The 27,960-nt window shown below is 37.8% G+C and overlaps 1 protein-coding gene across 5 annotated transcripts in view; it reads left to right on the forward strand.

Moving 5' to 3' along the window:
* TJP1 (tight junction protein 1) overlaps window positions 1-22,679 on the forward strand; it is a 67,898-nt gene extending 45,219 nt beyond the window's left edge. Inside the window, exons 11-28 of one of the 5 annotated variants that reach the window (XM_082291059.1) lie at window positions 405-555; window positions 1,075-1,183; window positions 1,822-2,041; window positions 2,447-2,631; window positions 2,767-2,862; window positions 3,292-3,374; window positions 4,401-4,611; window positions 5,150-5,250; window positions 6,195-6,548; window positions 6,958-7,209; window positions 7,958-8,857; window positions 9,187-9,281; window positions 9,790-10,014; window positions 14,551-14,726; window positions 15,416-15,857; window positions 17,138-17,355; window positions 17,669-17,773; window positions 21,082-22,679. In XM_082291059.1, coding sequence (XP_082147185.1) covers window positions 405-555; window positions 1,075-1,183; window positions 1,822-2,041; window positions 2,447-2,631; window positions 2,767-2,862; window positions 3,292-3,374; window positions 4,401-4,611; window positions 5,150-5,250; window positions 6,195-6,548; window positions 6,958-7,209; window positions 7,958-8,857; window positions 9,187-9,281; window positions 9,790-10,014; window positions 14,551-14,726; window positions 15,416-15,857; window positions 17,138-17,355; window positions 17,669-17,773; window positions 21,082-21,176 — 4,018 coding nt within the window. In that variant the 3' untranslated portion in view covers window positions 21,177-22,679. Of the gene's footprint in view, window positions 1-404; window positions 556-1,074; window positions 1,184-1,821; window positions 2,042-2,446; window positions 2,632-2,766; window positions 2,863-3,291; window positions 3,375-4,400; window positions 4,612-5,149; window positions 5,251-6,194; window positions 6,549-6,957; window positions 7,210-7,957; window positions 8,858-9,186; window positions 9,282-9,789; window positions 10,015-14,550; window positions 14,727-15,415; window positions 15,858-17,137; window positions 17,356-17,668; window positions 17,813-21,081 lie in introns of all 5 variants that reach the window. The other 4 variants (XM_082291060.1, XM_082291058.1, XM_082291061.1 and 1 more) reach the window with 4 other exon arrangements.
* Window positions 22,680-27,960: the final 5,281 nt, after the last annotated feature.

Here is a 27,960-nt window from a genome sequence, read left to right on the forward strand (position 1 = left end):
AGTCTACTTCAACTGGGATCTCCCTTATGGACATCAGTGTACATGAGAATAGATTCTAGTTTGGTTTCACCTCAAATTCATTTTGATCTCTTCAGAGCCAAAATAGATCTGTATGCCAGCACAGCTCTTTAAAAGGAAGAATGTTTTTGGAAGAGAGTGTCAGCGTGTCACATAAACACTGTGACTGTAAGACAAACCATTCTAAACATGTACATGCAGGTGGGTTATTTTGGAGTGCTGCTATTGAGCATGTTGTAAAGCTGCAGCTGATGAGCAGATAATGGTATATATAGCAAAATATTCACTAATTGACTAATGGACAGATTACTTCTTTGCATGTTTCAAATTTACTAGGATATTTTATGCTATTACACCTGTAAGTGGAATATTTTCTAAATTTCTAGGCCAAGCATGAAACTGGTAAAATTCAGAAAAGGAGATAGTGTGGGCTTGCGACTAGCAGGTGGCAACGATGTTGGCATATTTGTAGCTGGTGTTCTGGAAGACAGCCCTGCAGCAAAAGAAGGATTAGAGGAAGGGGACCAGATTCTCAGGGTATGTCAAAACCATTAACATTACAAATGTTTTGTTGTACCAAAGTAGGTTTTCTTTCTGTAGGATTGAATATATTGCCTTTGTAGTTCATACACTTTTTTCTGTATGTATTTATTAGATTACTTACTAGGACCAAGATCTCTTTTTACTGTACTGTTGCTAGGAAGGTTAGTAAGTTTTTAACATCAAATTATGTAGACTAATTCAGTTGATAAATTTGTTTGATTTCATGCTGGGTGACTTAAGTTGTCAGAGGGCTCTGTGGGCTGCTGATGTATATAGGTGCTCCATAGTGAGTATAAAAGGAACAGCTACCTATTATCCTGGAAGCTGTGCTTTTACTGAGAAATAAAGTGAGACTTCAGTGGTACAAGAGGCATCTTGAGATACATGCACTTGGTATGTATGAAATTGAGTAAGAAAAAAATCATAGCAATAGATTCAGATTTTCTATTGTATAATTAAATCTCTGTAATAATGTCATATGCTAAATCAAACTGATTGCTTCATTGATACCAGGTAAATAATGTAGACTTCACAAATATCATCAGAGAAGAAGCTGTCCTTTTTTTGCTTGATCTTCCTAAAGGTGAAGAAGTAACCATTTTGGCACAGAAGAAAAAAGATGGTAAATATTTGTATATTGAAAGTGATGTAGTAGACTGCTTGGAACAGCATTAAAAAGTCTAATGAACAATAACTAACTGCTGGCTTGCAGGAAATTGGCACCTTAGACTATTAAGTTCTTTTGGCTTTGGGATAGGTGGCTACTGCAAATGGAGTAGAGACTGATATGGTGCCAGTATACACACACTCCCACCCCCCTAAACAAACAAAATCCCAAATAAAAAACACCTCTTCAGAAATAACCCCTTCCATCTAAGTAAAGTCTTCGCATTATTCTTGGAGGAAGTAGAAGAGTCAGTTGTAGTTACACCATTGAAAATGACTGATTATGCTGATATGTTTGTACATATAAACTTCTTTTCTGAAGATTAATTTCTTCCGGGTTGAATGAATTAAGCTTGCATTTGAATCAAATTTTTGACTATAAAAGTTGAATTTGTTAGTAGAGTTTACTATAAATAGTTATGCTGCTTAAAATAGAGCAGCTCTGAGACATTATGGCTTCTTGAAGTAATGTTGCATATTTAGAACAAGGAGAATTAAGGTGAGGCATTGCTTCTTGTAATTCTTGTGAGCGTTATAACATCACTTGAACTTGTGTATCACTTGATAGTTTGGAATTTCTTTTCCTTTTTTCAGTTTATCGTCGTATTGTTGAGTCTGATGTAGGGGATTCTTTCTATATCAGAACTCATTTTGAATACGAGAAGGAATCTCCTTATGGACTAAGTTTCAATAAAGGTGAAGTGTTCCGGGTGGTGGATACCCTGTACAATGGCAAACTGGGTTCATGGCTGGCCATTCGAATTGGGAAGAATCATAAGGAAGTGGAAAGAGGTATCATACCTAACAAAAACAGGTACGATCTTGCAGTACTTAAATTGCTGATTCAAACCCACAATTTTAAATTGTATCTGTATAATGAATGATTGGACTTCCCCGCAGGACAAAAGTTTATAGAACTGGTTCAGTAAAAAAAAGTGACAAAGTGTTAAAACATACTGAAGTAAAAGATGTGATCTATGGATTTGCTTTTGACTCTGCACAGTCCATGAATAAACTTTCCTTTCAATACAAGAGACAAGAATATAATAAGTTGTAGAAATGTGATACCAGGCTCAGTAGTTGTCTTGTAGTTCTTAATACAGAAACAACAAAAGCTTGGTTCAGCCAGTGGTAGTGGTTTTTTGAGCGTGTAAGCTTGCAAGTCAGGCATTACTTCAGAAGCTGACTTCTTGGTAACTGGGATTTGTTGTCACCTTAGAGCTGAGCAGCTGGCTAGCGTACAGTACACGCTTCCAAAGACAGCAGGAGGAGATCGAGCAGACTTTTGGAGATTCCGAGGCTTGCGGAGCTCAAAAAGAAATCTCCGGAAAAGCAGAGAAGATCTTTCTGCCCAACCTGTTCAGACGAAGTTTCCTGCCTATGAAAGAGTTGTTCTTCGGGAAGGTATGTCTTCACTCTTACTGGTGCACGTTACAGGTTTGTGTGGTTTGGTTTGGAAAAGCCAATGTAGTTAAGAGTATCTTGCATTTGGTTTAATCAATTGATACATCTTGACTTTTCTTTTTCCTTCAATTCTAGCTGGGTTTCTCAGACCTGTAACTATTTTTGGTCCAATAGCTGATGTTGCACGGGAGAAACTTGCTAGAGAAGAACCAGATATCTTTCAAATTGCAAGTAAGTGGGAGATCAGGTTTTTCTGGTTTTCAGTTAGGAAATAGTCGGCTTTCTTTGGCTAGATAGTTTCTACATTATTACTTTAGTTAATGTATTTAACAAGACATTGACAATATAAAGGAACAGACTAAATGTGAAGTTCTTCCACTACATTGCTGCTGATAATTCTCTGAAGAAATATTAGTTCTATTTATAGCCACCTCAAATTTCATTTTAATTCTGTACCTTATCCTGTTTCTAAGTGCTTTTTTAAAGATGTCATTTTTATGGCCAAAATGGTGGGTAGACTTTCATGTATTATATGTAATCAGAAGTGTCTTCAAGATGAATTGACAACTTGAGCTATGAAATGGTTTGTTTTATCTTAATAAGGGAATGTAGAATATGTTGTAAATTTACAATAGATTTTTACTGTGTCCTCTTTACCAGAAAGTGAACCAAGAGATGCTGGTACTGACCAACGTAGTTCTGGCATTATTCGTCTCCACACTATAAAGCAGATAATTGATAGAGTAAGTCTTTTATTGTCACTGGGCTTTTAACACAAGAAGAGTAAAACTGATAACATGAAGAAAAGTGTTGGGTGTTTTGAATGTAGAATGATAACTTATTGTACTTGCTTTAAGAATAACTTTCTCATCTCTCCATTGGTTAATAAAAAAAAAAAAAAACCCCACCACCCCTCTTCTTCTCCATATTAATAGCAGCAGCCTGGATGTACTCCTAGGCTTTGTTCCAGAGGCTGTTGTCCTCTCTCCATTAAGGCTCTTTTAAGCTGTTTCCTCTTTCATTTAAAGCCATGATGTGACACTGTAGCTAGAAATGGTTGTTTTATTTATGGAGTTGTTGGTTTTCCCCCACCCCAGTGTACAAATTGATCTCTTGACATAATTCTTTCGTGTTAGGACTAAGAGAAAGGGTTCTTCCATCTCCCTCCCTTAATCCTTAAAACTTCTAACATTAGTTCATTATAAGAGGCTCACCTTTTTATTTCCTTACTTAAAACCAAACTGGAAGCCTTTCAGATGCTGAAGTATGAGGGGGTAAAAAAGCTCTTGAAGGAGCAAAGTCAATATACTTCATGTCTGTGTGCTTGATTACACTGAATGAAAGCTGGCCAAGTTCTGCAGAGTGATTTTTTTCTTTTTAGGAAAATAGAGGTGTGTAATGGGCCTATGTCTTGTGTTTCAGTCTTTGGTTTTTTTCCTATTTACAGAATGTTAATAGGAAACTGCTTGTTTTTAGTTCAATATCTGCTTACTTTGTGGAAATTTTAAAAAATAGAGTTAAATTTTAAAAGTCCTAGAGTTATACAGTTTGTCCTACAGTTCAAAATGTATATTCCTATTTAGGCTGGTATTGGAGTTGTTTGGTTTTTATTATTCTGTTAATTCAAATAGAGGAGGATTTAAATCAATACTTTGAAACAATGAATTCTGTAAAGGTAATACAGAATCAATTTGTGGAGTATGTTAAAAAAATTTCGTGTAGTACACAAATGATTCACTTTCTTGCCTCTGTCCTTTTTGTCACAACAGGACAAACATGCTTTATTAGACGTCACTCCTAATGCAGTGGACCGTCTGAATTATGCCCAGTGGTATCCTATTGTAGTGTTCCTCAATCCTGATTCTAAGCAGGGAGTAAAGACCATGAGAATGAGGTTGTGCCCAGAATCACGAAAAAGTGCCAGAAAGCTGTATGAAAGAGCTCACAAGCTCCGCAAAAATAATCACCATCTCTTCACAAGTAAGTAATTAGACTGGATTAGAATTTCTGAGAGGGAAGGGGAGGCAAGATGAGAGAAGCTTCTACCTCCAGAATTTTCTGCAAATGGACCAAGTCAAGCAGTGATGGACTTGCTCAGGCTTCCCCATTCAATAACCAGTAGTTAATTGGTGTGTGCATCATTTGCACATGACTGCACAAATGTAAAGCAATCTGAAACATCAAAATGACATTTCTAATAGATCTTGTGGCTTTGCAGGATCATCAGCGAAAATCAAAACCTGAATAAATAGGAAAATTATGTAACTTTATTGTTTTAGCCTGGCTAAACTCAAGCCTCTCTTTACTCTCAGCTACTGTTAATTCAGTGTTTCCTGTGGGATAAAACATCCCAAACTACATCAGGCCTTAAGGTTGCTTTGGATACTAATGTTTACACTACTATTTAAATCTCATAGTTTTAACCTACCAGTTTATATTGCTTTTATTACTCATGGTACAGATCCTTCTTTTAGTTCTGCAGAAATCATTAAGTCAGACTAATCTACTGTACTTCTAGCTACCATTAACTTGAATTCAATGAATGAAGGATGGTATGGAGCTCTTAAGGAAGCAATTCAGCAACAACAGAACCAACTAGTGTGGGTTTCAGAAGGAAAGGTAAGAAATAATGTTTGGGGGGAAATGGCAAAACAGTATTCATGAGAGGTTTTCTGTGAAGATCTAAAGCAGTAATGGCTCCTGGTTGTGTGAGCTGCTCAGAACTGATTTGTTGCTTTATTAGAGCACTTACTCTGTTAATGAGAGCTGTATGGTTGCCCTTATGCATGTAGCAGTGTAGTAAGGGAGCATTTGCTCATTGGCACTGTTAGCTGGAGGATATATTAATTCTGTGAAAATTTTGTGGGGATTGGATGGGTTTTCATCAAGGGACTTCTGGGTATTTCACTACATGGGTACTCAGGGCTGGGACCGCCTGATGATAGAATGTGTTTTTCATTGTTGTAAAAGCAAGTGGCATATTCACGTTCTCACCTTTCTGAGAACAGTTGTGAGAGAACAGATGTGAAATCACAATTTAGTATTCTGTGTTCCCCACTAAAACTCCACTTATGTTCTCAAGCTGCATGTTACACTATGCACATTAGATCCATCCTCTTGAAGAACTATTATCAAGTGAAGTGCCAACTACAAGCAAGCAAATGATGAATCAGCTATTGCTACAGGTTTCTTAATTAGATCTGAATTAGACCATAGCTCCTTATATGTATCTGCAAAGTAATGATTCTACTATCATAATACCACTTTAAAGTGCAGCTCTGTATTTTTCCAAGCACTTTGATATCTGTGGACACTGCGCTATCCCCCCCTCCCTTACACTGACAGTCCTCTGGCCCCTTAGTAAAATGATTCAAAGAGCTAGGCTGCAGAAAAGTGTTTTAGGTCTAAGCTTAACATATTCAGTGATGGAAACCTGATTTCTTGTCCCCTGTGATGTTATTGGTACTGAATTTGATAAAACTTTCACGTTTTACATTGCAAGAAAAAGGGTATTCTCTAAAACATATTTCAATAAATGTGTACCCTAATTTTGTTTGCCACAGGCAGATGGTGCTACAAGTGATGATCTTGATTTACACGATGACCGCCTTTCTTACCTCTCCGCTCCTGGCAGTGAGTATTCCATGTACAGCACAGACAGCAGACACACGTCTGACTATGAAGACACAGACACAGAAGGGGGTGCTTATACTGATCAAGAACTGGATGAAACTCTGAATGATGAGGTTGGGACTCCTCCTGAATCTGCTATTACACGCTCTTCTGAACCTGTTCGAGAGGATTCTTCTGGAATGCATCATGAGACTCAGACTTATCCTGCTTATGCATCTCAAGCTCAGCCACAGCCAAATCTCAGAATAGACTCTTCAGGATTTAAAGCAACTACTACTCAGCCGGTAAGAAAGTTATTTTATACACTGACTACTATACACTTCAGATTGCAAGTTCTCTTGAACAAGAAATGTCCATTTATGTTCTGCTTACCAGTGTTGTGTGTGCATACAAGAATCTGTCAACAGCAATAATACATTACAATGAATTGGAGAATCAGCTTGCCCTGCCTGTTTTAGTGACTCATTGACAGGAGGGGGATTGAAGTGCCATTCTACTTTGATTAAATGTTTTGCTTTTATAATCCTCAACTTAATGAATTTCTGGAAGTGCTAGTGCATGATACTTTCAGTACATTTCATTCTACATCTAGCTGCATTGGTCAGAGCATCACTTAAATTATTTTAATATAAATCAAAAAGTCATACATTGATTCAATAGCAGTATATTTAAAATATTTTAAACACTTCACAGAAAGCAGAAGCCTCACCTGCAGTCCCTTACCTTTCCCCGTCGCCTGAATCAAACCCTGCAACCTCATCAGCCTCTGCAGTAAATGCTAATGTAAACCTAACTAATGTCAGACTGGAGGAGCCTACTGCTGCTCCTTACAACTCTTACCAACCACAAGCGGGCCCCTTAAGAACACCGAGTACTGAGGGAGCTCATGTAGTACTAAGAGAGCAAGAGCCATCATCCTTATCGCCGCATATAGATCCAGCAAAGGTACCTGTGCCACATTGTTGTGCTGATTTCCTGCTATACATTGAGCTAGCACATGGTCTTTGTTTTGCCCTTATTTGAAGAATTCCTTCTATTTTTTTTTTTTCTTCTAAGAGAATCATGCAGGTTACAAAAACCAGTTCATCTAAATTGCTAAGCATCATGTAATGTTTTGTGTGCATGGCTTCAAACTATCCTTTTCACTTCTCAAAAACATGACATTTTTTACAAGGCTGCATTCTGTATTTTGATTTTACTTATTTATGACTTTCTTAGCTTGTCAACATTCTCCTGTTAATGAGGCCTTGAGAAAAATCTTATTTCCCGAAAATTTAAATCATGCCAAATTGTTGATCATGAAGTTGAGTCCAGTTTGTTGAGTGACTTTATATACTTCTTCAGCAATGCTAGAACTATCTTAGCATATTTATATATTTCACTTCCACTCTTTCCACATTCTGAAAAAAAGTGCGTGTGCCCCCCTGAACACCAAACCCCAAACATGAGGCTATTACCTTTGTCTTTCTCTTCTCATCTACTTATATGTTTTTTCTTAAATGTATGACTAAAAGGGATCTCTTGAATCACCAAGTTCAGCTTCCTCTGGTTGCAAACATCTGCATCAAATTATTCTGCTTTTGAACAAAATTAAAGCCAATATTTAAAGCTTGGGTTTGTTTAAAATAGTACCTTTCAAATGCAGCTGAAGTTACTCTTCATTTTAGCTGAGAAGTGTCTCTCTCTCTAACAGGTGTACCGAAAGGATCCATACATTAATGAAGAAGCATCCAGACAAAGCTACGTCTTAAAACAGCCAGCAATTAATCACCCAGTACAGAGACAGGAAAGAGACCCAAATCTGATCTATGAATCCCAGGCTCAGTATGCAGAAAAACAACCGAGTAGGGATTATGAACAGTCAACATATAGGTATGACTCTACAAACTATGTAGATCAATTTTCCCGTGGTTATGACCCTCGCCTACATTATGATGACCGTGTGCCTCCCTATGAGGAGCACTGGACATATTATGAGGAGAAACAGCCCTATAACCAAACAAGGACAGTTTATGAAAACCAGCCTCCTAGGGATCTTGATTCCAGACAAAATCTAGAAGAGAGCACAGAACGCAGCTATTACCCAGCACAACCTCGTTTTGAGGAACCCCCTGCAATGAGCTATGACGGCAGACCTCGCTATGAGCATGCACCCAAAAACTTCAGCTTACCACAAGTGCGATACGAAGATCAACACATGGTTGGATACGACACCCATGGTAGATACAAACCAGAAGCTCAGCCATACCAGTCAGCCATATCTCGATCTCCTGAACCCAAGCAGTACTTTGAACCACATGTAAGGGGCTATGAACAAGGTCCTCCTCAAGCTTATAATGCTAAAGCTGGACAGTATGAGCCTTCTCATAGCACTTCAGGTGTTTCTCTTCCTCCTCCCCCTTCATCACAAACCAAACCAGAAGTTTTGCCTTCTAACAGTAAACCACTGCCTACACCACCGTCTCTAGCTGAGGAAGAAGAAGATCCAGCCATGAAACCACAGTCTGTGCGAAGTAGGGTTAAGATATTTGAAAGGAGAAGATCCCCATCTTTGGAAAAAATTAAGGATACGAGTGATACATCAACTGTCAAGGTATGTCATTTAAGTTTTTTAGTTCCTGCTTTATTGCTTAATGAGATTGCATTGCAAGAAGTAAAATACTGTCTCAGAAAAAAGCTTTACTGCTTGTGAAATACTGCCTTTTAGCAACTTAAATGTGGTATGTTTTAAAAGCAGAAGTTGAACACTTCATGTGGAAACACTGCTGGGGTCTTGCTATACTGAAAACTCCTCTAATTCTTCTTTTCCTAGTATTTGTTTTTTCTTTTGGGGTAAGGGAAGGTAGTCTTAGTTTTCTTAATCATAAAGTGCTTTATCTAAGTGTTGGAATTTAAGAGAATGTTCTGTGCTTTTCATTACAGCCTCCAGAACTAGCACCTAAGCCTGTACTTTCAAGTGTGAGTGGTCCGAAACCAACTTCTCAAAGCCAGTATGAGCATGAGAAAACAACCTACAGGTAGATGCACAACTGATTAAATTTAGTTTTCAATATGAGTTTAGAGGATTCAGAAACACATTTTAGTGCTTCAAATTGAAAACTGCAGAGAGGAGTTGGAGTGTGTCAGTATGGTTTGTGTGTCAGTAGTAAAGCAGGGCATCAAGTCTGTTCTCATGGGTGTGGTTGCTGGGAGGTAGGGGAAAGATATGATGATTTCTCAGCGGTTTTGAGGAAGAAACTTATTAAATGTCTCTGTTCTACTTTTTTCTATCTTTAACTGAGATAAATTAGAAAGCAAAGCAAAAGGGAAAAGGTAAGGTATAAGGGAAATAAGGATTTTCTTTCCTTATGGTGTGTCACAGCTATCTAATTTCCATGCAATGTAGGTAAAAAGGCAATGTGTGCAGTTATAAGAATTACATGTTCATTGCTTTATTACTAGCTAGATTATGAAATAGAATTGTAATTTGGGTACTTACGCTTGTTCAAGTGGGCAAGGCAACTGTATATTATTATTCTTGGTTAGGGCCCCAGAACCACAGAGACCTCAAGTGAAGCCACCTGAAGATATTGTGCGTTCCAATCATTATGATCCTGAGGAGGATGAGGAGTATTACCGGAAGCAGCTCTCCTACTTCGATCGCAGGAGTTTTGAAAATAAGCCATCGGCGCAGGTTCCTGCCAGCCATCACTCTGAGCCCACCAAACCAATACATTCACAGAATCAGCTGAATTTCAGCAATTATTCTAAGTAAGTTTGGGTTGTTTGGTTCTTTCTACTTGAAAAAGAAGGGGGCGCATATAGGACTAAAACAGAAATTCTGCCTGTGTTCAATTGAGTTCCAGGGAGTTGTGGTAGTGAAATGAAATTTTGTATTCATGAAGTCTTGTTTCTCTGTTTGGTGTAGCTTTAGTTTAAAAACACATACCATAATGTTTAGTTTTAAACACCACATACCATACATGTGGTGTTAAAAACCACCACAATTTAACTTTTTATTTGGGTAAATTAATCATTTTTGCAGGTATCAGGGCTTCCAACATGTTACTTTAACTTACTACTTACTAGCATACAGTCATAGAGTTTTTGAGGTTGGAAAAGACCACTAAGATCAAGTCCAACCATAACCCAGCACTTAAAAGTAGTCCCTGAGTGCCACATGTACACATCTTTTCACCTCCAGGGATGGTGACTTCTCCAGTTCCCTGGGCAGCCTGTTCCAATGTCTGATAACCCTTTCAGTAAAGAAATATTTCCTAATATCCAACCTAAACTCTCCTGGCACGATTTGAGGTCACTTTCTCTTGTCCTGTCACTTCCTACCCAGGAGAAGAGGCTCACCCCCACCTGGCTACAGTCTCCTTTTAGTGAGTTGCAGACTGATAATGTCTCTCCTGAGCCTCCTCCAGGCTGAGCCCCCCAAGCTCCCTCAGCTGCAACTCACGAGACTTTTGCTCCAGACCCTTCTCCAGCTCTGTTGCCCTTCTCTGGACCTGCTCCAGCACCTCAGTGTCCTTCTTCTCATGTAAGGCCCAGAACTGGACACAGTACTCACGGTGTGGCCTCACCAGTGCCCAGTACTGAGGGACAATCACTGCCCTGCTCCTGTTGTCACAGCATTGCTGGTACAGGCCAGGTGCCATTGGCTTTCTTGGCCACCTGGGCACACCTGGCTCATGTTCAGCTGCTGTTGACCAGCACCTCCAGGGCCTTCTGCAGCTTTCCAGCCCCTCTGCCCCAGCCTGTGGCACTGCAGGGGTTGGTGTGAGCCAAGGGCAGGACCCAGCACCTGGACTTGTTGAACCTCATGCAGTTGGCATCAGTCCACTGATCCAGCCTGTCCAGATCCCTCTGCAGAACTTTCCTACCCTCCAGCAAATCAACACCCTCACTTAATTTGGAGTCACCTGTGAACTTACTGGTGGGGTGCTCTCAATCCCCTCATCAAGATCATTGATTGTGTTCTGTTTATGATCATCTACAGGACATAACAAAGTATTTTCTTAGTCTAATACAGTAGTGCTTACACATCTTTCAAAGGAAAGGTTTTGATTTATTCCGGTTCTTCATGCATTTGTTCTTGTGCACGTTAGCCATGCTTGACATTAGGAAACTGAACCTTTAGGGAATATTGCTGAGGCCAGAATTTAATCTGTTGATGGAAACATCTGTTTCCTGTATTGTTTTGCTTCCTTGATTTGGAACATTTTGATACAGAAATTGTGTGAAAGTTCATACACAGATTTAGCTCAGGTAAAGAGCTGGCTATTTTGGAGGACACTTACACAAACTTTTTGAATACTCTCCACAGTTACCTAAAGTTGTTTTGATTCAAAATGTATCAAGATGTTTGTAGCTGTTACTGTGAAAAGCTATCTTGGCTTGCTGCATGCAGCCTTAAAATTGGGTGTTTTTGAAGGCTTTGGTTGTATTCCTGCTTGAAACATGGACTGTTCCGGTGAAGCTGAAAATCTGGCAGCCTTAATGTAAATGAGATCTTTAGAACAAATTAATAAACTAGCTAGCTGAAGTTTCATAATGTTAAGTATATGTGCAAGGTGTCTTTCATGTACTTGATACATCATGTTCCAGTGCTTGTCTTAAAGGATTTGAGTTGGGACTTGGGAATCCAGTTCTTATTTGTTTGATCATTGTCTGTGATCTTCCAGTGTCTGTCTTTGTGAACAAAGAATATTGGAATATTTGAAAAAGCTTGATAGGTTTTAAAGGTTTCACTTTTTTTTCCTAATGAAGTCTGTATTGGGTATCTATAACTAGTTCTGATTCTCAGACAGGGATGCTTCTTATCCTTCCTTTTCACTTGCCCAGTGTCTTCTGGTAGAAAGATGAGAGTTTTTCTGTTCTGCTCTCTGAGCATCATAGGCACAGACCTAAGAAAACTGTCCTGACTGGCCTCATTGCAGTGATTTTGAAAATTCTTCTCTCACATACAAAACCCAACATTACCCACAGATGATCCATTTTGGTCTGTCGGCATGGACTGTGTTGCCATTGAAAATGCAAGTCATGCTTTGGGAGAAGCGTTGTGAGCTTTCATCAAGTAATTTGTGAGGATTGTAAAATTCTTCAGGTGGAGAGTGTCATAAGCTTTCATTGTACATTTGTTACTCTGCAGTGTTGTTGTGGTGAAAAGCATGAGACACACAGCTATTGAATTTTTGCTGCAGAACAGCTCATGGTTGAGAGAGATTGTTCCATACTTCTACCTACCACTTCTGTCTGCTGTGACACTTGTATTCTTTGGCTATTCAGTTGTGGTTTTGTTTTGATTGTGAGTTAGTGTATAACTTCAGGGCTTGTACTTATGGGAAGGTGACCTCTTACTGCCAAAGAGGAGTAAGATAATACTGGTTTTAAGGCTGACAATTCTGTGTGTCATGTGGGACAAACATGTGTTGTGCTTTTGCTTTGTGAAAGAATGTAACCCTTAACAGGAAGGGACAGACATGGGAAAGAAAATTTGCCCAGGGTAGTCCAGTGCAAATAGACAAATACTAAAATATTAATGTAAGTGGAAAGAGATAAACAAGAATGCTGCTCAGTTGGACAGGGCTGCCTCTAGTACACTGCAGTATCCTCGTGTGGAAACACAAACCAACTGCTGCCTTGAGAAAGCATTCGTATTTAGGACTGTCCTTTCACCAGCTTCCACATTGTTCCTGTTACTTGCTCAGTATTAATCTTTTTTTCCCAGTGAATTTCTATGGTAATTGCTATTCTGTGAATAAACTCTCCTAAAAATAAACAGGACTAAATTTGGATTATACAGGAACTGTTGATTATGCAATCTCTTGCTTCTGAATAATCCGTATAATGTATTCTGGGTACAGAGGACAGATTTTATTTATTCATGAGCAATAGCTACAACTTTCTTAGTGTTAAATATTAATGTGAAGCATCAAATTATGTAAAGTTCTTTGCCACTGAGGAAGTGTGGTGACACTACATATTTCTGCCACTACAAATTATTTTACTCTTTTATTTTGTTGGGGGTTTATTTTCATAATTTAGGAAACAGTACAATACAAAACTACTGTCATTCTGTGTATGTTATGACTGAAGAAGTTGTTTCAAACAACTGAGAGATTGTTAGAATATGGGATTTATCCTTTGTCTATTTCTTTCAATGCATTGGCTAACTTCGTTTATACAGATTGTAACAAATGGCTTAGTGTAATCTCATTCTTACTTTTAGTATCTGCCAATACAAGATCTTGACTACCTCCTAATTCACTGACCAAATCTCATACTGAACGTAGTATGTGATCATTGTGCATATGCATACGATAAAGGTTTTGTCAGAAACCTCTCTGTGAATAGTGTCTCTTTGTTTCAACAACCTTGTCATATGGAAGCTGCTAGGACTAACATAAAAAGTGTGAAGAAATAATATGCTCAAGATAGAATGACTATTTTCTTTCATTCTTCTATTGCTGTTTGCTTTGCCATCACCTAGATTTCTTGGCTCTTACACTAGCTATGACTACTTGAAAAGGAACATCAAGTGGTAAGACTGTTGTTGATGTGAGGATGTTTTCAGGTGTCCTCTCACTGTTACATTTCATCACGGGCATTATGTGCACTTTAAAATTTGAAACACACAAATTCTGGAAGTAAGTGCAATAAATATATTGCAGTCCAAAATTACAGGTGTTTGTGAAATCAATCATTTTCTGAAATAAGCTTGTGGCTAAATATTTCTAGCATAAGAAAAATGTTTTGAAAATAAGATTCTAAAGTTACATACCCTATGCACATAAAGCTAGTGAAGCTTAAGCTGATTACATTTCTAATTAAGATGGCATTGCTCAAATATGAGGTGTATTTAAAGAAGTTATACTAGAGTCCGTTGTCCTGTTGGCTAATTATGCTTTTCAAAAACAACCCCCAAAAGAAGTGGATTTACATTTTTACTTTGAAGACCCATGAAATTAGAGAACACTCTTTCATTGAAGTTACTCCAAATAAAGTTCAAAAATTAAGATCTAGTAGGCAATTATGCAAATACACCTGAAATGTCATCTGCCTTTTGTTTGCCTTGGTTTGTGTTACTAATCTTCTAAAGGTCAATGTTGTCTGAATCTCTTGTGCTTATCAATAAATGTTTTTATACTTGAGACAGCCTATTCAAGAAAATAATGTTTTAATGTTTATAGGAAGAGATGGAAATCAGGTCATCATAGAAGACAAAAAATAGCAGTGAATGCAGGAGCCATAAGGAAACCAAACAGTCAAATGTTTGTTTATTTAATTCTATTTCAACAGGGGGAAACCAGCTGATACTGAATCAATGGATAGACCTGTTGGTGAAAAACGCTATGAGCCAATCCCTCAAGTTACAACTCCTCCTCCTGCTCCTTCAGTCCAGTACACACAGCCACAGTCAATTAATAGTCCTGTCCTGTCTCTCCCAGCACACCACAAGCCTGCACTTTCTGAAGGTGAGCAGTTACAAAGCTGACCTTTGTGGGAACAGCTATTGCTTGTTAGGTGCTTGTGCAGTTGCTTCGGCATGTCTACACAGGTAACTATGTTGTTCTCTAACTGAAAGGTGGAAGAATTATTATTGAAAATAGTTTTTTACTGTAGTGAGATTGAGTTTTATGAAATTATTTTGTGATTCTGTCTGAAAGGTAGCTTCCAGGTATTAGTAGTACCTATAGCTCTCTCAGTTGTCTCAGCAAAGATGAAGTAAAACTCCCCGTGCTTTTTGGGAATTCTTTTGACATGAGTAATATTTGTAGGCTTCTAAAAACTAGAGAAAAAGTTGTTTTCACTTTCACATTGAGGAGATTGCCCAGTTCAATTGATTTTTCTTGTTTGTGCAAGTACGCATCAAGTATTTCAGTACTGGTTTTCTGGGGGTTTGATTGTGATATAAATTAGTCTAACCTTTATATTGAAAGGTCATACCATTGTCTCCAACATGTTTAATGAAATGTTAGATAAGTTGCCTGAACATACAAAACGCAATAGGAGGACAGATGATCTAAAAGAGCTAAGCTGAACCTGTAAATATTTTGTACTGAGGATTAAAAATTGGCTAAAATGTGTTCTTATGCCACAGTATACGTGACTAGACATTTCTGGTGGTTACTGACAAGTTCTGGTATTTTCATTTTCATTGCAGTTAACTCTGTGTCTGACCCTCCTCCACCTCAGAATAAGTCAGCAATTTTCAGATCCTCTAGAGAGGACACTGTGCAGTCCACTTTTTACCCTCAGAAAAGCTTCCCTGACAAAGGCCCTGTTAATGGAACTGAGCAGATTCAGAAAACAGTCACTCCTTCCTACAACCGCTTCACAACCAAACCTTACACGAGCGCTGCAAGGCCCTTCGAGCGCAAGTTTGAAAGTCCCAAATTCAACCATAATCTCTTGCCAAATGAAGCTCAGCATAAACCAGAGTTGCCATCAAAATCTTCAAATTCTCCTCAACCAATTTTGAAAGCACACAGCTCATCGCAGCCTCCCGACTTTGAGAGTGGAATGGACACCTATGCTGTACAGGTCGACAAGCCTAAATATCAACCAAATAATGTTAATGCTGTGCCTAAAGCCATTCCTGTAAGGTAAGCTGCTGCTCCTTCTCTTTCCACTTGTACATCTATAGCTCATCTGTGAAACCTGGGAAAAATACAGCTTTTTTATTCAGCTTCCAATTTATGTTGATGTTATAGTTGAAAGATTGATAGTAATTCTAAATTCTGCCAAAGGATAGATACTTAAAATGTGTCCTATGTCCCTGTACTGTCTTGCATGCTGTTTTTAGAAAGTGACATGGCTTTGTTTCCTATTTGTCATACTAAGTTACACATTTTCTGGTAGATAGTAATCATTTGTCCTCACAATTTATTTCCAGAAGATGGAATTAACTTCTAAGGATAGCTGTTGCACCAAATTGTATTCACTGTGTGCTTAGAGAGAGCTCATGGTATGCAAGCATAAGGGATACTCTAAAATACTTGTGAAAAGAGAAAGCAACTTTTGCAGTTTTATATTGGTCCTCTTTAGTGTGAGATAAACCAGCAGCTGCTTAATTGCAGCTCGTGCTTGCCTAATATGCTTTAACTTCTAAGAGTTATGTCAGGAGCAACAGATACTGTTACTATCTTAAGCTATTTGCTGACTTACTAAATTCTTTTCACTTATATTTGCAGGACAGTGTTTTATTAATATTCTATTTCAAGATAATAATAATGCATGAACCAGACTTAAAATTTTGCTGTTTGTCTCATTTGTTGTTAAGCACCTGAGAAATGTGTTATGCTATATAGTTCTACATTTTGGAATTACTGGTTCTTTGAGTGAAATTCTTTAGAAACTTTTCTGAAAACTTCATCAAGGTACCTTGAAGTTACAAGTTTCTCTTTAGTTACAGCCTGGCAACCTGGAAAAATTTGTGTCTTTTTTTTTTTTTTCTTACAAGCTTTGTTTTATATATGTATATATGTGTGTGTATATGTATAATGGTTCAGTTTGACTTGAATAAGCATTACTAGTTTTTACGATATTAAAGTTAGAATAGGGTTTGGGGACAAAAAATAAACTTTCTGATGTTAATTGCATTTATTTTTATGAAGCTGAAGTGTGTAGCTGGGGTAAGCTCTTTCCATATAATGCCAGAAGCAGGCAGTTGGAAACACAAGATTCAGGTGGTCTGAATTCTTGCTTTAACTACTTGCTGAATGTTTTCAGAGTTTGTGACATTTGGTGGTTTTTTGTTTGTGGTTGGTTGTTAGGGGGTTTCTTTCTTTGTTTTGGGGTTTTGTTGGGTGGAGTTGGGGTTTTTTTGACACAGAGTTTCAGGAAGGAAATACTGATAAAACTGCTAGGCTTTCTGTCTTTTCAGTCCTACAGCACTTGAGGATGAGGAGGAGGAAGATGGACACACTGTTGTAGCCACAGCAAGAGGCGTGTTTAACAGCAATGGTGGTGTATTGAGCTCCATAGAGACTGGAGTTAGTATTATTATACCACAAGGAGCCATTCCAGAGGGAATAGAGCAAGAAATATATTTTAAAGTCTGCAGAGACAACAGTATACTTCCACCTTTGGATAAAGAGAAAGGTAACAGCTGGCACTGTACACTGTTCTGTTATTTAATACAATTATTTTCTAACAAGAACACGACAGAAAATGAAAATAACCTTATTATGCTTCAGTATTTTTCATTTTGAGATTGTAGTGTGTTCTACTGAAAAGTCACTTGAGTGAGAAACAATCTTGTGCTTTTCTTTACTGACAGGTCTAAATGTTCATATTTTTCTCTCAGTTGAGTTACTGAGTATCTCTGCAGTGTAGTTGTGTAATACTTTGAATGTATTTCAAGAAAAATCAATAATAAAATCTAATAGCAGATTTTTCTTTCTCTTAACTCTAGGTGAAACACTTCTTAGCCCCTTGGTAATGTGTGGGCCTCATGGACTAAAATTCCTGAAGCCAGTGGAGCTGCGCCTGCCACACTGTGCGTCTATGACCCCTGATGGTTGGTCTTTTGCTCTAAAATCCTCCGACTCCTCGTCGGGTATGCTGTCCTCCCTCTGTCCTTTTGGGGCTTTTGGGTGCTATCGTATAATTTAAGTTATTTTGGCTAAAGGTGATGCTGTGTAATATAAAAACTCAATCATTGTATTTGTGTCAAACTCTCCCATCTCACTTTCATTACAAATGTCTTTCTTACATTTACTCATGGTGCAAATTCATAGCTAGAACCATGATAGCAGAAAAAGAGTAATATCTCTAGTCTATTAAATATTACCGTATTTTTCTATTCTGTCTTCTTTCTTGAGGACTGCTATAGCTGAATACACTTGAAATGATAGTCGCACTAAAATTGAGAGGAAATGAATATGTACCTCTGATTGGCCTTTGTAACATAACTGGTGTTTGTCTGTTGCTTAATTAACCATATAGGACTCTGGCAAATCTTAACAATCTGCATGCTCATAAATCATGATTTAACGCTTGTTAACTGTTTCCATGTGTGCAAGTTGATGCTAACAGTTGGGTCATTTAAGAAAACTATAGTGTTCAGTAAAAGCATTTACAATTTATTCTAATGTAGCTGATTCTCCAAAAGACTTTTCTTGCTTGCTCCTGCCTATCTCTCCTCTACTGCCTTTATCCAGAAGTCTCTGGTTGATAGTAAAAGTTGCAACTAGGTTGCAATTTTATTTACCTGTTCATTTTTACCTCACTGTGGCTTTCTGGGATGAGGGAGAGAATGTATTGACTGAAATTGTCAGTGAGGAGCCTAATTGAGAATTTGGGCAAGTTTCAAGCAATTTCATGAAACGGCTATGAGGTTACAGAGATTTTAAAAGGAATGTTTGCACATCTGGGGAGAAAATCTTAAGGTTTTATTCAGCTACTTTCAAAATTTATGGTGGAAGGTTCAAGCCACTAATGTGCACATGTGATCTGAGTACTGAGTGAAAAATGTATTTCTGTATACAGCATTTAAGCCACCATGTATGCATATCTTCTGTCACTAATGTATCTATCACTGTCAACACCAAAGCACTGATGCTTTGAAAGATTGAAGCATCAATCCCCTTCATGGGGAATCAATAATCTAGAGGTATTAATGGCAATAATTTTTAGTTGTTTTTTATAAGCTATTCTATGCATGTGTTGCATGCATCTATTTAACAATGTGTGTATACATGGCAGCGTTAAAACACAGGCTCATAAACGATAGGGTCCCAAAAGATATGACAACTATGTACAAAAACAACACAGCACTTCCTTTGTAACTAATAGCACCTGTTCATGAACTTACTTGAAGTGAAGGGAGAGGACTCAAATTATCTAACACCGAAGTTACTGAGACATTTTCCTCCCTTTCCAGAGTGGGATGTGTGTGTGTGTGCATGTGTGGGTGAAAGCAAGAGCGTGTATATTTAAACCCTAACACTTTCTGTACTGTAAATATAACACCACATTCTGTTAATCTGAAATGGGATGTATATCATAACATTGCTCTTTTGAGACAAACTTAAAAATTAGGCAATTCTGTCTTATGATATGTAAGTAGACCATACTGTGTCTTAAATAAATAATTGTTTTCTCTCTTTCTAAATTAGTTGGTTATGGGACTCTGATTCTTGGGGTGGCTTTATTATAACAATTTATACAATTCTGGGGTTTTTCTCTCTTCAGTCGTCTGCTCTACCTCATCTTTTCTCAATGTATCCATGTTCTGTCCTAAAAGTGACATTCATTTGCACTTACTAACATCCTTTCTGCCACATTTAAGCCTCATACATTGGTATTTTACTGTTAAACCCCTTCAAAAGCTTAACTGATTCTGGTATTAAAGCTGAGTGGGAAAAAAAGTTGCCTTTTATGGCCACACTGATTAGAACATAAAAAATACTGAGTGATCTCTTTATTTTCCTTTTCAAAGCAGTTGTATGGGAAAATACGGGAAAAACATCCTCAATAGCTATGTATCCTTACTATGTATTTAGAAGGAAAGATTGGAAACAAGTCTGCCTGTCTCATGTGCAAGACTAGGACCTGACCGTCTTACAGTCCTGTTCTACTCTTCTAATACATTTGGTCATATGAATTTTGAATGGAATTTCCTGAATCTATATAAGGAAAAAATTCTCCAGCATTATTGAGGTTTTTTGACTGAAATAAGCAATCTCAGCTGGTTGCAGTAAATTTGTTTGTATTCTCTGACTATACACCAGCCACTTCTATTCTTTGTCACGTTAGATGTTGCCATCACTCAGTGCATTGTGTACTTCATTTTGTTTTCATGAGTTCTTCAAGAAAATTACATGGAATTTGTATCGTTCTCACTTAATACAGAGGTCTCACGTGTTTGCTCAGGTGTGTGACTGGGTTCTTTAGCTTGTTACACGTCTCTCAAGGCAGATTTATTTGGCCAAGGTATTTAATGTCATTTATCTGAAAGGCTTAAGAGTACTTAAGTGCATTTTTCACTTTCTACTGTAGTGAGATGATCACACCTGTTGTGTAGTGGCAACATTTGGTAGTGATTTTAGGTGGGTAAATGAAGAATACTATCTCCACTTAAGAGACAATTGTGCAGATGGAATGTAACTTTTGATCTGGTGAGATGGCAGCTGATGACATTCTGTTGTAACAGATTGTTACCCAGAACCTTTGACCATGAGTAGATCGGTTGTAAAGATTTTTTATATAACAGTTAACTGGAATCCCCTTTAGTATTTCTTGCTTTTAAACACATATACTGGATGTAGCTGCAAAATGGCTACAATCCTGTCTATAATCATTTTCATCAGAGAAAATAAAACTACCAATGTGTCATAGTGCTTAGTTACAACATGACTTCTGATTTGCCTCATCTGTGTTCAGAACTGTTCCAAGACACTTCAAATGCATCTTACCCACATTAGCTTTTAAAACATCCTATTTTTTTGTCACTGGTAATTTAGGAAGGAGCCAGTGAACACCTGATTCACTGTTAACAAGTCTCAAATGGAAAATGTGTTGGTTCTCTAGAGTAGTATGAGTTACATTTAACAGTTCCTTAGTGCCACAGCATCTGTTTTGAATAACTGACCTATCCTATGTGATGTGAAAATGAAGGGATATTTTTAAATTAATAATGTGCAAAGTGCAGGGTTTTTTAAACCATCAAACAAAACAGCAACAAAGGGAGAAAAAAACCCATAAAAAACCAAAAGAGGTGTTGCTTCAGAACTTAAAAGCTCCTGTCCAAAAGCTTGGTTGTTTCAAGATGTACACTGTGTGACAGCAGATACTAAACACCAGCATTGTGTTTTCCTCCCACAGGTGACCCCAAAACCTGGCAGAACAAGTCTCTTCCCGGGGATCCAAACTATCTTGTTGGAGCAAACTGTGTCTCAGTCCTAATTGACCACTTCTAAATATAGTTAGCTGACTGAGTAAATAATGTGAAACTGAGATGGACCTTACACATAAACTGAACCACTCTATCAAGTATTAACTGTTCTATAAGTGATAATGGATCTTAGTGTTTAAGCATCTTGCTTTAACTAACAATGAATTAGCAAGTACACTCTTTGAACCATGGTCACAATACATGCCACAAGCAGGGAGTGTACAGGGGGAACAAGGTGGGGGTTTTGCAGGTTCTGTATGGTTTGGTTGTTCTTGTGTGTTGGGTTTTTTGGTTTTTTTCTTCTTTTTTTTTTTTTCCTTTTTTTTTTTCTGTTAAAGGACACTACTAGTATTTTGTTGTTATCTGAAAGTACCAATGAGAAACTCTACACAGAGGAACTAAACTTGTTTCATACTCCGGTGTCGAAAACACAGATTTTGGCCTGCGTTTTTGCAACTGTGTGTTTTTAACTCAAGACTACCTTTTGGTCTCTGGTTTTTAAATGACTTTTGGTGTACATGTCCAGTGAAATGGCAGTCAGCTGGGGGTAGCACAGTTTAGATGTTTTCCTCTGCTGAGAGGTAATGCAAACACATCTACTTGCTGTATATGGAAACATTGTCCTGAGAACAGGGGGGAGGGGGAAAAGCATGTGGGTTGACTATGGTTCAGTTGCCTCTGTGGATTTGTAAATTAACCACATTATTACAGACCTATTAACCAGCAGGGATGCCTTACCCTCATGTTTTTAATAGTCTTAGCTCTCATAGTTCTCTGTATTAAGTTTGTATGGCTTTTGTGCTTACTTAGATATTATATCATGAGAGATTGGGGGGTGGGGGGGGGACGACAACATCAAACAATTGTGAGTTTGGTTTAGAGAATGAGCATTGTTTGTGTTCATCAGCCAGAAGAGAACCAGAAGAAAATGATGGTATGTTTTCTGCTATGCATTTGAAAATTTATAGATGTTATAGACTGCTTGTATATAACGCGTGCATACCACTTTTGTTTTTGGTTTGTAAATTAACTTTTATAAGCTTTACCTTTTTATATATATAAATATATATAAAAACAAACAAAGTTTCTTAAGGATATCTTTGTATTCTCATACCTTTTGAGCCTTGAACTTTGACATCTGCAGCAATAAAGCAGCATTTCTACAATATACGAACGAGGACATTTTTTAAAAATGCACAAAGTTGTTACCTTTTAAAGTGCTGCATTTAAAGAATATAACTTGGAATTCTCTACTTTGATTAAATTCTTGAAAAGTATCCCTACTGTAATTTGTCATAAGGATGCTGTACTATGTGCCCTGAAATGTATTTTTTTACTAATAGACAATTTATTACGGCACAATGGCACTACTACTGTTTAGATAATATACCACTGCATTCTGTTAATGAGTTATTAGCTATTCAGGTGTGGCTGATTTTTTTTTTCTCTGCAGTTATTAAAATTACACGTTTCTAAATATACAGAATAAAACTGTTTTTAAAATAATAAAGATGATTGTAGTACCTTATTGTTTCTGAAATGCATTCATGTGTACATAACACAATTTTGATTTTATTTTTTCTATGTAAGTAGACAGCTGGATTCTGCCATATCTTCATACATGTAGCAGAACTCTTTTGTGGAGTCAGTTGGAGTTGTCTAAAGCAGGGCTTCTGAAATTATGAGCTCCAGTGTGGATCCATTGGAATTACTCAGTACAAGTAGGAGTGGTAGACTTTTATCTCTAGGATCATTATGTTGAGCTAGTTTACTTGTTACACCTGTTCTTCCAAAAACTGCGGTAGTGTTCATAGCTAACTAGTAGTATTCTATCAGGGAAAATAAGTTGTAAAAGATTTTTTTAAAAAAATACTGGGAAACCCTGGTGTTTCCTTTCTGTACTTCTACTTAAAGTAAGTTTTGTTTCTCAGGCATGACTTAGCCCAGAAGATGCATTCACTACTGTTATTTCTCCTCCTCATGGCTTATCACTCACTAGCAGAGTATGAGACACTAAAAAGTCCTTGGCCTAGAGTAACCACTACTTGACAAAACTAAAACATCAGTATTAACAACAGTAATGTAATGAAGTTCAGAGCACAGCACAGTACCACCTACTAAGAAGAAAATTAGGTCTATCCCAGCCCATGTGAAACACTACAAACCAGGACCATGTGAAACACTACAAAAGGAGTCAGTCAGACTTGAGGCACCCTGGCATTACACTGCATATGGACTATTTGCAGTGGTGGTATTCTGTGTCTTGGGCATCCTGAGTCCAGCATGCTGGAAGGTGTAATTGTCCTGTGTTGATTTTACTGTAGTGATACAGATAACATCTTTCTGCTCTTCTGCTTTTAAATAGTGTAGGGTTGTGCCTTTCTATCAAAATGAAAAAAAATGACAGCTTTTGCTCTGTTGTAGTTTCATAAATGAAATGAGAAAGCTGATGCTGTTCAAAAATGTGTCAGTTCTCTACTGCAAAGCAGCTTGTTGGAGAAATTGTCTTTTGCTGTCTGCCTGTAGGAATGCTTGTCGAGGTGTTTAATGCAAGCCACATGCATGTCTTCTTTCTTGTTAAATCCCAGTGCTTTTTGGGTTAAAACATGGCCAGTGAGAATAACTAGGCTAAAATAACACATTTATTTTAAAATAATAGTGGTTTTGAAATCTTTATCCTTACAGGAGGTTGCATTCCTTACATATTTTATATAGGCTAGGCTCTGCAGGAGGTAACCTCACCTGTAACATTTTCATATTGTTCCTATTTACTGTTTAATGTGAAGTTCAAAAACTGCATCTCTCAATTCTTCCTGTTTTTCTCAGTGATGTCCTGGTCATATTTGGCCCTGCAAATTGTACAGAAGTGTTAAAAATTTAAATCTCAAGTCTTGTGTTCATTTTTAACAAGGGTCTTCAGTGTTGGAAACAGACAGTGGATGCAGAATTACTGTTTCTTTCTGATTCAGGTTTTTGGTAAAATCCTTTTTCATTATTTTTTTTTATTTTTTCAAGAAAAGTAGCAATAAGTATTCCATGATACCTACACAAACAGTTATGGTTGTAAAAGTAATCCATTCCTGCCAGGCTGGGTTAGATGAAGCAAATCAGCAATGTTAGGGTGTGGTTGAAGATTCTCTGCTGCAATGTAACCTGGACCAGGTGATGGAAATTAAATCTATACAGATTTGGAGAGTAGATGTTGGTAAGCTAGGTGAAAAATGTGTTCTTAGTATCTAAGTCACTAGAGAAAAGCATTCGTAGAAGCCTTGCTGAGTGTCGTGGTGTTCTGGGTATGTATGAACTTCTCTGGCTACTGGCTCCATCCATTGGCAAGATCAAATGATTGGGTAAAAATATTTTTCATTATATCCAAACTGTGCATTATGATCTTGTAAGCAAGGATCTGAGAATAAATACACATAGTATTACATTATCTTTACAGTGTTCTCCACCACTTGCCCATTTTATACAAAAATTGATGAGCACAGTAGATAGGCTGTGAAAATAAATTACAGCCTGTTAAGGTAAGTGCTGGTTTAAAACACGTTGGTTAAGGTATTAGTTTCTAAATTATGTTAAAAATAAGCAATATTTTCTCAGAAAAATTATGACCTACTTCCCTTTCGGCTTCAGGGCTTGGAATCTGGGGGAAGATCTAAGAGAAACAGGCTGTAGAATTTAAGGAAAATGAGATCGGGTATTTAACTGGGTAGGTTCTTTTATGTCTTTGCATTAGATTACTGATGGTGATACTAAATCTACATATATTTAAAAACCTTGCCAAATATTTAGATGATTTTGAGGTAATCTTGCTGGAGTGAAACCTGGCATTAAAAATTATTCCTTGCAGAAAGAAGATGAGAAGAAACTTCTTTGCTAGAAGGATCATTCATAATACAGAGCCTGATAGAGAACTTCCAGTACAGATGGTGTAACAGTGAAAGTGGCTGCAGTGATTTCCCTCCTAATTATACTTCTGTCCTTCCGGAATTAATGACCAAATATTTCACATTGTAAAATAAAAAGGTATGGTAGAATTAACTACATTGGTGATACAGAAATGAAGTAGCATGTTAGTAAAGCAGTACATGGTGGAAGTCAGCTTAGTGCTCAGGAAATAGTTTCTTAAAATTAAGGTTTGTGCTAATTGCTTTCTGCTTGTCTTGTCTAAAAGCTGTGTAAAGGCACAGGATACATGCAGATGCAAACCTTACTGTACAGAAAATAATGCTATGAAATGAGCTACATAAAAGACAACCTGCTGCCCCTGTAGAATAGCCAGAGCCTGTGGCAGAAGGAAGAGTTACATCCCTTTTCCCTGAACAGCAGTAGCAGATCCACTGGTGCTGCTAGTATTAGCACCACTTTTTTTATTTCTATCAGCAGCACACTGAAGGTTTTTATAGCCCTTCATATGTCTGCTGAGAATGCAGGAGCGATGAGAGTGGGCTTGCATATCTTTTAGATATATTTCATATACAGACTTCCATTTTTCCTTAATAGTTGACATCTTCATGGTTCTAGGCAGTTTTGAAATGGCAATTCAGACATAAGCTATTGCTGTAAAGCTGTGTCAGTCTCACTGAAATAAAGCTTCCTCATCTGGTGCCCCAGTCCCTCATCCTTATGGAGGACTCTGCTGGTATAGAAGCCTGTGGGGTTGGTTTGGTTTCAAAAGACTGGAGACTTTTGTTTTCTGATTTGGTGGCATTTAAATGTAATTTCCATAAATGTAATTTCCATTATTTAATGGGTATAAATGGCATGGAGTCTTGGCCTGTGATAGTAACAGCTGCCCAGTTTTAAACCGTGCCAGTAAAGAGAATAGAGCAGTTTTTCACAAATGCTGAAAACTGTCACTGAGCAGGAAGAGTTTCCTGAGAGCCCATAAAGCTGACGCTGCTGCAGTGTTCTGTTTAACAACATCCCCAACCCCAAAAAACAGTAGCTAAGTTCCCTGAGGATGTGTTTTCTGATGAATTTGTGTATAAGATGCAAAAATGTCTGCCCCCAATGAAGATGAGGGAGGCTGGCATTGCTGGGCAAGGAGCTCAGAATTCACCTTTCTGCAGTGTGAGAGTAGGTGATGAGCAAGCACAGAGGTCTGTACACAAAGGTATTACATTTTATTTAAATGAATAGCAAGCACTGTTCTGACATACCCGTAACTTTTGACGTGTTTTCTGTTTCTCCTTTCTTTTGATGGGATAGTTAGAAGTTTGCCAATGACCTTGCTCCTCTGGTCTGTAGCTTTCTAAAGTGTAGCATGGCAGGTAGTGAGCTGTGAGGCCAGCATGCTTTGTACTGCTCTGTATGTGCGGCTTTCAAAGCACTTAACAATTTTGAAGGAATTAAGTGTTATTCTTCATTTCTGGATGTGATCATTGGGGTTTTTTTTTAATATCAAAAATAAAAAGCAACTAAGGCTTTCTAGTGATCAAGCCATGTAGAAAATATACACCATAATGTCATGCAAAAATGCCTGCATGGAGGTCAGGCCAAAATGTGACAGAAATGGAGATGGAGGAGTGCAAGTCCATGTTGTGTGCATTGGTGCTTCAATTCAATCCTATTTTAAGAGAAAAAGGTATTGTTTTATCATAGGCAAGTAGTTTTACAGTGGTGGAAGCTGTCAGTAAGGACCACTCTGAAAACCCCTCAAGGAAATAGAAAATGTATCTGATTATAAATAAGTGAAAACTAGAAAACTATTCTACCTATCCAGAATATCCTTTCAGTCTGGTTTTATGTATATACACATACACACCTGCCACTACTGCAAAGTCTGATCTTTGCTGGTAACAGGGAAGGTGTGCTTGTGCATCTAAGTCTTGTTCACCTCCCATAGGATCCATTGGACATCCTGAGGTGGTCAGAATGCATATCCACCTTATCTTAACTTGGTAAGCTTCAAACTTTTACTGGATTTCCATAGAAATTAGGAATAGTTTTACCATATGGTCTTGAGGGTTGTTGATCACATTATTATAGTAATAATGTATATGTAATTGGACTACTCTTGGCAAACAGGAAAAACAAAGGTAATCACTTGTTTGTGGACAGAAAAGCATTTCTTAAAATAAGAAGTTTGCTTTTTCGTACCATGAAAGAAAGAAAATGAATATATAATTAAAAATACTTCAATTAAAAAGGAGCAATTCAGATCAGCAATTTGTGTTAGATTCCCTTTGTGCAAGCTTCTGCACAGTGAGAACTCCATCAGAGCTCCTGTGCAGTGTATACGTAACACAGATTGGTTAATACAAAATCACACTTAATCTCTGAGAGCCTCTTACCAATCCTTTTGATTTATCAGGCTTAGTACTGGCAAGTGCTACAGGTTTTTTTCTGCAGGCTGAAGAGCTGTGGCAGCCTTTGAGCTCGCATGTGAGTGAAAGTAACCACTGGGGGGGAGTCTTACCTAAGAAACAGCTAACAGCTTTAGAGCACGGGAGATGTTGGGAAAAGCAGCAGGTTTATACTGAGTGCCAAAAGATGCTGCTTAAATATGGTGGCCCTTCCTTTTTATTCATTCTTCAGGCATTTTCACATCAGTCTGTACTCGTGTCATATATTCAAACTTACCAACAAAGAGTTAATTGTATAACTGGTCTTTTCAAACCTGTGTGGCTACTGTTAGAATGCTGCAATCCTGCCCAAATTTGCTTTCTCTAAGCCTCAGGAATCAGTTAGAGGTCTGGTGTCAAGCACTGACTGCCCAAGCCTGGGACTGGGCTGTGAGTCCAGCTGTGCACAGATGTGTGGCAGCTGTGCTGACGCTGTGCCTGCCATGTGTGCCCAGCCTG

The sequence above is a fragment of the Coloeus monedula genome, assembly GCF_965178545.1.
Source record: "Coloeus monedula genome assembly, chromosome: 14".
NCBI lineage: Eukaryota > Metazoa > Chordata > Aves > Passeriformes > Corvidae > Coloeus > Coloeus monedula.